This window comes from Manduca sexta, chromosome 12, assembly GCF_014839805.1.
Source record: "Manduca sexta isolate Smith_Timp_Sample1 chromosome 12, JHU_Msex_v1.0, whole genome shotgun sequence".
NCBI classification, from domain to species: Eukaryota; Metazoa; Arthropoda; class Insecta; order Lepidoptera; family Sphingidae; genus Manduca; species Manduca sexta.
The window spans coordinates 13,619,337-13,632,481 of record NC_051126.1 but is presented as its reverse complement, the minus strand read 5'-3'; the positions used below and the strand labels follow the sequence as shown (position 1 = coordinate 13,632,481).

The window sequence follows — 13,145 nt, the reverse complement described above, 5'->3', positions numbered from 1 at the left end:
GTAGGAGAATTAAAAAAATATCATTTTTGAGACGAATCATACCCATCGCTAGCAAATTAATACATAATCCATGATGATCTTTATTAAGGCATTTCAGCAAACAAGATTTTGTGATTAGGACTCTATTTCTATTTCTTTATGTAAACTAGTTCTTCTATAATTATCTAATATTTATCATTTTATTTGTAATTTCTTTGTCTCAGAAATAAGACTCCAATATTTTTTTATATTTTTTGTTTCATTCGATAAACGTTTCATACTCTAAGGATAACAGATAATTAAAATACCTATCCAAAAAGATGCCACACAAGGCTTACAAATAAAATAACCAAATGATTTTGTATTTTTTATTGTATTAATCCTAAGTCACATCACTTAACTTCCTTCACCTGAAGACCTGCAACAAGAAACAATTTTATTTAAACTCATTTATAATATCTTGGTTTGTAGGAGATTTCTGGGTACCCTGAACTAAAGATATGCAGCAACAGCGAGACCACCAAACCCAAACTGAGGGTGGGTAAAGAGATACCATTGGCAGATTTTCTTAGAGCACCGCATAACTACCTCGTTCATCTGCTAGATACATATGCAAGTTATTAAAAGTAATATAGCTATTAACTAACCCCCATAACCATTATTTATCTAAAGCTGGAGCATTTCTGTGATAAGTCTATTTCTCAGCTTCGTTTATGTGACGGCTTACTGTTTGTTGAACTTCCTTTATCTGACATCCAACTGGATTCAAGTTGTATCTCAATATTAGCCAATCACAATGGCCCTATGTCTACACACTGCGAAGGCTGCTATACCGTCAGCACTGAGAAACAGACTTGTATCACAGCCTTGCTTCTTTGTTAGATAAAAAAACGTCTATGAAAAATAGGGTAACTCTTTTCACTGCCTCTAAGTGCATTGTTGTTTCTACTCTTGCTCTACAAAATTGCATTGTAAATAGGTTTTTCCTACATATCAGAACGTACAAATAGACAAGTAAAAAACCTTATAAATTATTCACAAGTTCCAAACAATTTCACTGTAACATTAGTATTGATGGACCTATTGGTTTTTGACAATAAGAGCTAATTGGAATTGTGTTGCATGACACTACACTACTCTCAATAATACTTTTGTCAGTAAAGTGCTGACAGGTTTCAGAAATTATAAACTTTATTTGTAACATTCAAAATCTGTATTGATTTCAGTATCAGCTACTTTTTTTAAACCAAAATTACTATTTTTGTTCATAACAATGCTGCCAGCTACCTAGTATGTACTAATTGTTTTTCAAGCATGAAAAAATTGTATTAAAATGTATATCAAATTCCAGCGATGCTTTTATTTTTTTAGGCCCTACTACTACTATTTCCTTGCCAAAGCTATCTTCTAATTTAACACCAAAAATATATTTAAATAAGCAAAAATATGTAATTAATAATATATCTAAATCCCTTTCAAATCTTCACCACATTTTAAAATAGGAATATCAGTAGTACTGATAACTGGTGAGTCAGGGTTTGACTAGTGTTTATTTGTGCCACCTAGCAGAGAACAACCAATATTTTCAAGAAAATAAATCTTTTGGCCAGTTGTTACAACAAACATATTTATATCTCCCAATTTTAAATCACCCTAAATCTCAAGAGGCAAACAGCTTTAATTTATAGACCATAACAAACTTGCCAAGTTAGGCACACTGATAACACCACTTAATGCATTGCAAAGTGTACCATATTTACCTGGGGGTAAGCTCTGCTTCAGTTTCTCCGCCTTTTCCTTGTCGGTGATGACGAGGGTGTACAGGAAGCGGGAGCAGCGCACCTTGAACTTTACATTCTCAGGGTTCTTCTTTATCTTGACGGCTGTCACACAAATAATACTTTCAATATGCGGTCAAAAACAGGGACATTATGACATTGTGTTACTAAATGACACCACACACTCGTATTCTACCTCTACTATATAACTACTTATATGGTCCCAAAATTCATTTGTAAATAATTATTTTTTTGCATCAAAAACATTTTTTTTATTGCTTGGAATGACGAGACGAGCCTGCCGTTCACCTGATGATAAGCAATACGACTGCCCATAAACAGCAGAAACACCATCCAACACCTTGAATATCAAAGTAATGTTTGGTATTCCACTGTGCTGAGATACGAGATGTTAAGTCTAATTATGTCCAATAGGTAGTTACACTGGCTACAAAAATAATATGGAAAATAACTGGACATTACGAAAAAAAATATATATCTCAGGCTGACAAGTTAGTTTCAATATTGTTTGTTATCATGTAGATGTACAATCTTATCATTCAATTAAAAACAATAAGGTGGGAGCTGCACATTCCTCTCACATGCTGAGAAAAATCTTCGCGAGACATAAATATTTGTCTTACATTTCGTTAGTATAGGCTATGTGACCATCAACCAAAAGTCCTATTATATTGTGTAAGAATAGGTAATATAAGTTGCAGTATTTGAGAGTATAATAAAGAGACTGACCCCAGCAACACATCTAAATCCTATGTTACACTAAACCTTATTACAATAGTTTGTAATATGGACATAGTATTAACCATAATTCGTCGGCTAAGAGTGCTGAGCTGCTAACTCCATAATAGACAATTAGTAACAGGATAAAAAAAACTTAATTATTATTTTATTTCTTACAACATTTAAAAAATGAAGATCCCGTTGGTAGATATTTCTTTAAGCTTTATATATTTGCACAAAACAACTATTAACTATCAAATCATTTAGAATTATTACAGAAAAATGGAGTTAGCGATTTTTCGTTTTAGAAAATTAGATTTATATTGCTATTAAATTGGAGTTAGCATTTTATCACATTAAATAAATAATCTTAATATTTTAAGTATAATGCGTTTATAAAAAAAAATATTAAACACAATATGCATATTACTATTAGTACCTATTCAATAATTATGATTAGTAATGAAATAAAACTTTCATAATAGTCATAAATTGGATGGGAATGTCTGCTTTATCACCTGCAAGTCGTTATAAGTATTCGACGATAAATATTGCACATCGCCATTTGGATACACAAAACACTAAGAATCCCGTGTTTATTACGTGCTGTTAAAATATTTAGGTGTTGTCTTTTGATTAGGGAAAATAAAATAAAAAGAAAATGTTTTTAACACGATTACATAATTTGGTAAGTAATTCGTCATGTAGCGTACATATTAAACACTATTCATTATATAATTGCTAAAATAACATTTAAACGAAAACTTTTAATCATCAAAATTCTCATTATCATCATCAGCCTATATGATATACATAGGCCACCCCAAATATGCGCCATTTTACCCTGCCTTCAGCCTGTCGCATGCAGTTCTTGCCCGCGACCTTTTGTAGATCGTCACTCCACCTTGCTTGAAGGCGTCCTACAAATACGTTTGCCGAGTCGTGGTCTTCACTCAAGAACTCGTTATCGGTTCAGTTATCGGTTCTTCGACAGATATGCCCTGCCCACTGCTACTCTAGTTTGCTAATCCTGTCTGCTATGTCGGTGACATTGGTTCTCTGACGGATGACTTCGTTATGAAGTTTATCTTTCAGAGAAACTCCGAGCATAGCACGTTCCATAGCTCGCTGAGCGACCCTGGACTGGTGGACCAGCCACTTTGAGCATTCACGTTTCGGCACCGTAGGTTATGACAGGTAGGACGCATTGGGTGAAAACCTTCATTTTCAGACATTGCGGTAGAAACAACGAGAAAACCCGACGTAGTTTACCAAATGCAGCCCAGCCCAGCTGGAATCTCCTTTTAACCTCCTTCTCAAAACTGTTTGTTCCTAATTGCAGAATCTGCCCATGGTAAGATTATTCGGAAACAACTTTGAGAAGGTGGCCATTGACAACGATAGAACGGTACGGACTTATTCGCTGTGAGGCTGATGCTAGGCTGAACACAGCATCTGTTGCAGCTCTTCCAGTGTTTCTGCCATTATGACTATGTCGTCTGCGAATTGCAAGTGCGAGATGTAATCACCATTTATGTTAATGGCCATACCTGTTCAGTCCAGAGTTATGAACAAATCCTACAGTACGCTTTCGAACAGTTTTGGGACATCCCCCTGTCTCGCGAATTAAATATCTATGTTCTCAAAGAGTTCAATATCACTGTCACTATCGGCCATATTATTTACTAGTTTGTCAGTGTAATCGTCTACGTCGTGTTAAATTCTTAAATATTTATTCTCGTATTTGATTGCATGATCGCAAACCTATTTCCATTCTTCAGCCCCGGTAATATTTACTTTTCAATGAATATTGTTTTTACTGTAATCTAATTCATATCCTCGTTTCTAGCGGCTACATAGCCTTTCAGTCGAGACCACATATTTTAATTTGGATTAAAATCCGGTTGATAAGGTGGCAGTCACAACATAGTGTGCCCGTGTTCAGCAAGTAACTTGTCCACTGAAAATTCTGTTAACCTCTGTGTTTCAGAACCGAATTCGTTTAATATATTTTTCAAAGTTCTCCTTAAATTTCCAGTGGCATTTGCCACTCGTTCTTGTTGCTTTTTACGATAATTATTTACATTTTAATCCTTATTTTTTTTAATCTGTCGGCTTAGGTTACAAAATATGTATTAACATTATAGAAAATTTCGAGTGACTGACTTCGTAAAGGATTCCCTCGTTTTTTATGGATGCCATCGTACTTTTGAAAGTTGGGGTCTTTTATTTTGATTAAAATAAGAGAACTATCACTGGCTACAGAAATACTTTCCCAAAGATTTCACCAACAATCAATCAATGTGCAATGTTTATCGCTGAATATAGCGATATAAAATACCCAAAATTTGCTGATTTATTTGTAAATTTAATATTTATATATTTACATCGCAGTATGACTCGGCTACAAATTTTAGCCAAGGCCCTTTGCTGTATTACTTGGCCATGCAAATTTTCTCTCTAAAGCGTGGATACCAACTATATATAATTCATGATATAAATAACATAAGTATTACCCATGTTTTTTGAGTTAAAACATGTACAAAAGTGTTATTAAAGCATAGAAGGGTATTGAATTGCAAAAAATAATTATGTCTAACTCCTTTAACAAGACTTATTTCTAAGAAATAAAACGGGCTAACTCCCAAGCCAAGCAAGAGGATGGCAAATTTTAAGCTTTTATGTATTATCACAATTCAAAAGACAAAATAAACATAGAAAAATTAAAAACAAGAATCACCATTGTTCAATAATATCACACACGAAGTAAAATTGTAGTTCTTCTTCATATGGGAGTTATGATGCCATGCCGCAGGAATTTGAGCTGCACATTTGCCCACAAAATGGCGCCAAATGAGGGAGTAACCAAGTTTTACGCGAGTTAATTTCACATCCAAGGAGTTGTCAGATATTATTGAGGCTCAAAAAGTGACATTGTCGTGTGTTAGAGGCACTTGGTATGTTTTACGATTTTGTAGAGTTTTGCTCGCTCTATCTGATGGTATCAAAACCTTATTTTCGGTAAAAATGGAGTTAGCAGCTCAACACTCTTAGGCGACAATATACTTTATCACTATAAAGTAGCTGTTCAACATGTAAAGAGTCATCATCACTAGGAGACCGTTATTCTGTTGTAAATACAGAGTGTAATAAGTATTTTTTAATACTCAGAGAATGTAAACAACGCTAGGTAACCTACAACTGACCAGATAATATTCACCAAAAATGCTACAACATTGTCTCAGTAGCAGCAAGAGTTCTTTTAACAAAGCTAAGATCAGCCAGCGAAGTGTCTTTATATTGGTCTTGTGAAGATCAATATTGAAACAAAATATGGGGTGTTTTAGTTTGAATTGAGAAATTACACATACGAACAATAACTGAGTAGAAATAACGTTAATAACACTCACACTTAGCGTCTTTCCTGCGCGCCTTCAACAAGAAATCTTTGATGTCTTTGATTTCGCGGGGCTGAAAACAAACACCGTTTTTATACTTTGCGTTAACAAAAACAAGGCCATTGAATTATATTCCGGCTCATGAAATAGCGTTAACTAAATTAATATTTGATACAGAAAATCAAAATACATACCATGGTGACGGTTTTCTAGTGATACACTGCCACTGCAAAAGAATAATGGTATTGATAAAATATGGCACTGACAATATTTATAACAACACTGGCAACTAATGTAGTGCACTTATATTAGGAAAACACAATGAGAATTCAAGATTTTTTCAGATAATTTCAACAAAACAAATAATTGCCGTCCTTTCTCACCTGTCAAAGATGGCAAAAGAACAAGTGTCAGTTTGACATAAATACTGTCAACATTGATGAAGATAATAAAAAATAAAGTAGACCATAGGCTATAAATAAAATTGGAAATGAGTATGTACTGTAAAAATAGTAAAAATAAATTTTGTGATAATTTTTATATTGCTATGGTGATCATTTAATTATAATCTAGGTATTGCTCGCGGCATCAGCTGCATAAAAAGCCTTACTCACTACAAAAAAATCCTAAATCCGTGCAGCAATCCATAATGCTCTTTAGAACGATCTGACAAATTCATTTACCACGCACAAATTCAGATTGGATGTGAGATAGTGCCGAGCAAAAAGCATATACCCTTGGGTTTAAAAAATGCCTTGGTTAAAATTTCTATCGAGTAAAAATTATTTTTAGCTAAGTATGTCCTTTCACTTTGTCAAATAACCAATATAAAACTTTACAGTTTAATTTTCAGGATTCATATTATTGTTTTTGAGATTTTTTATTTATTTTACTCTAAGTAAATGAATATCGCATAAAAATGATAGTTTTATCGGATTTTCACTAACAAGTGACAAATCGATTTTATATATCATATTGGGTGACGGGTATCCCTAACATCAAATACCTACACGATTGACAAACGACAAGATCAAGAGCTAAATGACAGCGTTGATTAGTGACATAAATATTTTGTGATAACGTGCGCTAGCTTAGCCAGGGAACGAGACCCTTCTGACGGAAGGCCGCGGGGACAGACGTGGCGACGACAGACATGCACGTAGCGGAGTCTAAAGGAGCAGGCAGGTTGGCCGGGCGGCTGCAGCATCGCTAGCTGATGATGGGCGGGCGAGGCGCCGTGCGGTCGAGCGCTAGGCTGAGCGCCGAGGCGGCGGCGGCGCCGGCACCGAGCGCCGTGACGACAGGCGAGCGCGGACGGCCCGCAGCGAACGCGGCGGCGGCAGCGGCCGCGGCGGCCCGCAGGGCACGCGCTGTCGAGCGGTCGCGCGAGGTTGAGGACAGTCCTCGCGTGCTGCGAGAGAAGTGCCGGCGGCTCGCGCGAGCGCTACGCAATGCTAAACATCTCGTGGTAAGTCACGAGCGAAACATTTACGAAGCACAATCTGACGCCAGGCTAATTAATGCATGGTTTACATAAGGGTTTCAGCTGTTGCACAATGGCGAGAAAGTAAGGGAAACTCTTTTCGAAGCCTGCAACTCTTTTTAATGCCATTCTTCCATTCATGTTTTGTAATGTTAACAAGGATTAATCAGGAATATATTTAAAACAAGTGGAAGAATCCATGATGTGGTCTAACATTTCATACAAACAACAGTTTTATAATATTACAGGTACCCTAGTCTTTGGATGATTTATTTATATTATCAGCATATTTTGTTTTTTTCTTTCTAGTTTAAAACTAACTTAGTGTACAATTTATAATTTCTGTTCTTTCCCAAAGAAACTAAAATAAAATAAAAATTACTTTCTTTTGGTCTTATGTAAACTCAGAATACATTTAGATTTGGTAACATGGTCTATCAAACACTAAGGATGTTTATGTAATTAACCAGGTTAGTCAATGTATTAACCACTAACTATATTCAATGTAACATCACTCAACAAGGTCAATGACCTTTCCATAAACTGAGTCATTTGAGTTGTTATTAGCGGGCACAAACACCCAAAATCTTTGATATTAATTTGACCACAAAGCCCAATAAAATTATGTTTATTATAATGATAGTTATTTTAAAATGATCAGCTTCTAACATTTTGCATTTATTAATATTAGGATATTTGTTAAAAAATATCTTATCTTTACAGAAACCCATTTTCTACTCACAGGTTTGATTTTTTCCAACTAAAAACTACCTGCCTGACTGATCACCTTGGGAGATCCTACCCTGAACATTCCACAAAGCTAATAAACACTTTACTGTCACTGAAAATGCTAAAATGATAAAACATTAAATATTTTATTAACTTGTGTTATACTGTAGGTGTATACCGGAGCTGGTATCAGTACTGCAGCCGACATACCAGACTACCGCGGCCCTCATGGCGTGTGGACGCGGCTGCAGCGCGGGGAGAGTGTCAGGTGAGATGGGAACCGTTTTCAATTACCTTTCTTTTATTCTGGCTCACTAACATAATTTTACTGCATTTGATATTATTTAAACTGAGAAGTTAATTGGTATTGTAACATAATGTTTCGTATATTTGGCTATATGTTACTGTTCCATTACTGTGTTAACTTATTTCTTTCCTATGGCTTTTAGAAGAAATTAAAAAATATTTGCAAGAGCAAAAATAATAATCCTATTTGTTTCAATGTAGAAATACTCTTTTGATCAAATAGTAAATTTAAAACAAATTTGCAAACATGCAAGGTTATTTTCCATGTGTCAACAGATTATAATTCTCAGTGAAGTATCACTTTATAATCAATACCTATCTTTTATTTAATTATATAAATGTTCAGTTAAAATTCTTGCAATATGATTGAATATGTTCGAAGTTAATAGTGACACATAATACTGTCCCCACAAGATCAAGTTTTTTACCATTAGTATTAAGAAAACTGGGTGTGACTTAAGCACAACAGAGGGAACCTAGACACAAATTTTTGCATGACTCACCCAAAAAAATGTTTTCATAAGGGGGTTGAAGGCTCTGGTTGGGCTGCAGGTCGCTTGTCCACAAGTTGCACCGCACATATTGTGTTGCAGGCGGGTGGACGTGTCGCGCGCGGTGCCCACGTTCACGCACATGGCGCTGACGGCGCTGTGGGCGCGCGGGGCGCTGAAGTTCGTCGTGTCGCAGAACTGCGACGGACTGCACGTGCGCGCCGGCATGCCGCGCCGCGCCCTCGCCGAGCTGCACGGAGACATGTTCGCCGAGCTGTGCGCCCCCTGCCGCCGCCTCTACCTGCGCGCCTTCGACACCACCGAGCGCACGGCGCGCCACCGCCACGGCACGCGCCGCCTCTGCCACGCGTGCGGCACCGAGCTGCGCGACTCCATCGTGCACTTCGGCGAGCGGGGCCGCGCGGCCTGGCCGCTCAACTGGGCCGGCGCGTTGAGGCACGCGGCCCGCGCGGATGTCGTGTTGTGCCTCGGCTCCAGTCTCAAGGTGCTGCGACGATATCCGCGGCTGTGGCGCATGCGAAGTGCACCGTCCGCGCGTCCCGCACTTTACATCGTGAACCTGCAGTGGACGCCCAAAGACGCTGTGGCCGCACTGAAGATCAACGCGCGGTGCGACGCGGTGATGCGGCAGGTGGCGCGACGGCTGAAGTTGCGCGTGCCTCGCTACAGACCCGCGCGCGACCCGTTACTAGCACACGCCACGCCGCTGGCGCCTCCCGAGGCACACACTACGCGCCGCCCCACTCTGCGCGTACCGCCCGAAGACTGCTCCGATGGCGGCGACTCTTCCGAACCGTCGGAACCTTCATCGCCGTCCGCTTCTGATTCGGACGAGGAGCTGCCACTTCGCTGTCTCGCCGACCGGATGAGAGGCTCGCCAGACACGCCACGCTTGCGAGCCTTCCGGGTCAGTATGTGAGACAAGTAGATTTGAGGGTTGATCTTAAAGATTTTGTTTATTCTCTTAAATGTTCGACGTCTAAGTATGTTTTATAAGGTGCTATTATGTGTCTCAGGTGAATCTGGTTTCCGGCGAAGCGACGATATTGCTGCGTGCCGAAGATGCGCCTTCGCCGCCCATCTCCCCACCCCCGGCTAGCGCCGCCGCTCGCTCTTCGACGGCAGAGTTACGTCGATTCCGGATCAGACGTCGACCTCCAGACCCACCGCCGGTGGACGCGCTCACCAACGGTCATACACCGTTCGCACACATCCGTTTCCCTCGTGATGATAACACCTCGCAATTCAATGGTTGCAATTCACCACAACCTTGTGAACGCAACTGCAATTTACGACTTAACGGTTTCGAGCCCAAATTCGGTGACGTCAAGAAAGAGGAGGAGCCCAGCGACGCGCCAAACGGCACGCTCGGCTCGAGACTACGACGATTGCTTGAATGCGAGTCGGAGTTGAAGAAAGAAGACGAACTGAAGCACGAGCCACCCACCGAAGTGAAACTTGAACCGAAGCCAGAGCGTGAGACGAGCGTGGAAGAGGGTGCGGGCTCACTGGCTGCGGCCATCATCGCCCGGGCAGTGCTGCTGTGCCGCGCGTCGCTGTACCCGGGGCTGCACACGATCATCACGCCGCCGTCGCCGGCCGCGGCGGGCGGCACGGCCGGGGCGGGCGGCGCGGCGGCGGCCGAGTGTGCGTGGTGTTCGCGGCACTACTCGTCGCGGCGCTGCCTGTGGTACGGGCCGGCGCGCGACACGCCGCTGGTGGCGCGGGCGTGGCGGCGCGTGCGCGGGCGCCGGTACTTGTGCGCGTGCTGCGGCGCCGGCGCGGGGGAGGGCGAGCCGGCGCGCGGGCCCGACGAAGGCGGCTGGTACGGCAAGGGGTACCGCAAGGGCCGCCGCCGCCGCCGGTAGCGTTCGCGTTCAGCGCCGGCCGCCGCTCCAGCCGCCGCTCCAGTCGCCGCTCCAGCCGCCGCTCCAGCCGCCGCCGAGACGCTCTGATCGCTATACTGTTCTGTGATTGCGATGCTTTATTGTGGACTCGAGCACTTAATATAGTAACTTGTGACTTGAACGTCGTGCGACCGTCGAACAAACGTGCCAGTATACTGCTATGTATGTGTGAGTGCTGCCTGCAAACGGTTTTTGAATATTTCTAATGGTTGTGACGCAAGTGCTTAAGTACAAAACTGACTGCAGCCTCCTTTGTGTAAAGATCTCTTATGCCTTCCTGGTCAGTAAGTAACTTCAAGGGCTGTCATGCCTGGGCCTATCAGTCATGGGAACTACCGACGATTATGAATGAGCTCAAAGATAGTCACAATACGAGTTACATACTCCCAAAGTGGTGAGGGTATATACAATTATAAAAATTGAACAAAGACTGCTCTGAAGAACGCAGAAGTCTGAAACACAGACCCATCTGTCTGTACTCAAGCTCCAAAGCGTTTCGTTTGCGACACAAACGGTTTTATAAACTTTCTTATTAGATGTTGAAATTAGGTGTGCCTGCCGGATCTTACGAGTGAGATTATAGCCCGCCTGTGTATAGATGAACTGGAGTGTCGCGTGTGGATTAGTGTGAAGTGAGTGTGGACGTCCTTACTCGAAACCTCAATTCTGTATGTAAATCTATGTGGTAACATCAATTGCTAGATGGTCAGTTAGCCTGATCAGTGACGACATTTAGCCCAAGATTGGATACTGGTCACTAAAAAAAGATTTATTTTTTCCTTCTAATGAGACACATTCTGGGTTCAGCCAGCATAGACCGTAATCAATAAAGGGCCCATTCGCTATCTTCATATCGCTCCCGAGAAACCAATTAAAACAACTGATTTGTAAGCATGTCTAACAAACTTTATTTTAATTGGTCGATTTTGAAGATGGATCCGAAGATAGCGATTGAGACTATCGCCCGTAACTTAACAGTAGCTTGTCACTTACTATTTAATAAATAGACAGCTGACAGGCAAAAAATTTTGAAAAAAAATATGATTTATTTTATATAATAGTTGATAAGATTTCATTCTAATTATAATCAATGACAATACAGAATATGAAGTTATTATAACTGATATTAGACATGATTTATTTGGATGACTTAAAGGACGGTAAATTAACTGATCATGTAATGCAACATATTACTTGACATTTAAATCAGATATACAATTAGAAACAAATGAACTATGATATATAACTTCATTATGAATTATATCACATTGCCATATGTACCTGACGTTCAGTGAGACAGTGCCTTGGCTGAGCTAAGTTTGCCTAAGATGATAGACCCGTATGCGTTTGGAAAAATATGCAGAATTGAGGTCTATTTCTAATTGCATTTCTTATGGGACGGCATGCAGTGTGAAAGTGTTGAGCAGACGCGACCGCAACATTGTGATTGCATTATTTATAATTAAATAAATTTGATGACGAAATTAGTATGTGACATTTTATTTAATGATTCCTTTGAAGTCCCAGATACAAAATCACCGGTATCATAGCTGTGTATTGTATTTGTGATAATTAAGTATCATGCATAGAATCAGTGTTGGATTTATATTGTTTATGAGTGTAGGCAACTTTATTTCCGCTACCCCATGTAGGTAGGTTTATGTATGTAGGTTTCAAAAATACTTAGTAATTTTCCATTTGTTTGTATTGCGGAAGGCACTAAAGTTAAATAAACGAATAACGAAGTGATTAAATCGAGTGAACGTCCTCTGAAATCGGCCGCCCCTAAGAGGCTGCTGCCCATAGGCTGCGGCCTGTACGGCCTATTTACAAATCCAGGATTGTATAGAATTACTTTAATTAATAATTATTATTCATGCAACCAAATTTAAAACTTTAGACCGTATTAATAGAAATACATGCAACTCGCTCTTAAATGCGGTATCAGCTGAAATGCTGTCAAACAAGTCAGCAACTTACGATCGCCGTTATTTAATAACAGATAACAACAGCTCAATTTACATCTAAATCACAAGGTATGACGGATTTTGACAGAGTTTTGTTTATTTAACAACGCCAAGTCAGCTGAGAGCTCTTAAAAGAGAACTTAAGCTTTGTTTATTAAATAGTTCAATTCATTAAATGTCTACTTGAGATCCTTCTTCAAGATGAGTTTCATTTTACGGCCCCTTGACTTCGAGCTGCAATGCTACACAAACCATTATCGATCTTTGTTTACGAGTCTATGTCTAAGAATTTGCAACTCTGTTTTGGGTAGGTAGAGTTATTACTGTGTAATGAGTAGGTAATCG

At 40.0% G+C, this 13,145-nt stretch overlaps 2 protein-coding genes across 2 annotated transcripts; one reads left to right on the top strand and one right to left on the bottom strand.

Moving 5' to 3' along the window:
* Positions 1–333: 333 nt before the first annotated feature.
* Positions 334–6,337, bottom strand: LOC115451935 (60S ribosomal protein L38). The gene is made up of 4 exons (XM_037437956.1): positions 6,091–6,337; positions 5,909–5,969; positions 1,740–1,862; positions 334–397 (listed from the first exon to the last, which is right to left on the bottom strand). The coding sequence occupies exons 1-4, from the start codon at positions 6,091–6,093 to the stop codon at positions 372–374; spliced, it is 213 nt and encodes a 70-aa protein (XP_037293853.1). The 5' UTR covers positions 6,094–6,337; the 3' UTR covers positions 334–371.
* Positions 6,338–6,892: 555 nt separating this feature from the next.
* Positions 6,893–12,321, top strand: LOC115451926 (NAD-dependent protein deacetylase sirtuin-7). Its single transcript, XM_030180342.1, has 4 exons — positions 6,893–7,364; positions 8,279–8,376; positions 9,008–9,833; positions 9,943–12,321. Exons 1-4 carry the CDS (start codon positions 7,113–7,115, stop codon positions 10,792–10,794), a joined length of 2,028 nt encoding a protein of 675 aa, XP_030036202.1. The 5' UTR covers positions 6,893–7,112; the 3' UTR covers positions 10,795–12,321.
* Positions 12,322–13,145: the final 824 nt, after the last annotated feature.

Bases quoted from the DNA above. Each gene is read 5' to 3' on its own strand.
- LOC115451935 (XM_037437956.1), bottom strand. The intron at 1,863-5,908 runs GTGAGTGTTATT...TTTGTGTGACAG, and splicing joins GCGCAGGAAAGACGCTAAGT to CCGTCAAGATAAAGAAGAAC. The intron at 398-1,739 runs GTAAATATGGTA...TTCTTGTTGCAG, and splicing joins GAAGCAGAGCTTACCCCCAG to GTCTTCAGGTGAAGGAAGTT.
- LOC115451926 (XM_030180342.1), top strand. From the start codon at position 7,113: ATGATGGGCGGGCGAGGCGCCGTGCGGTCGAGCGCTAGGCTGAGCGCC. The intron at 7,365-8,278 runs GTAAGTCACGAG...GTTATACTGTAG, and splicing joins GCAATGCTAAACATCTCGTG to GTGTATACCGGAGCTGGTAT. The intron at 8,377-9,007 runs GTGAGATGGGAA...ATTGTGTTGCAG, and splicing joins CAGCGCGGGGAGAGTGTCAG to GCGGGTGGACGTGTCGCGCG.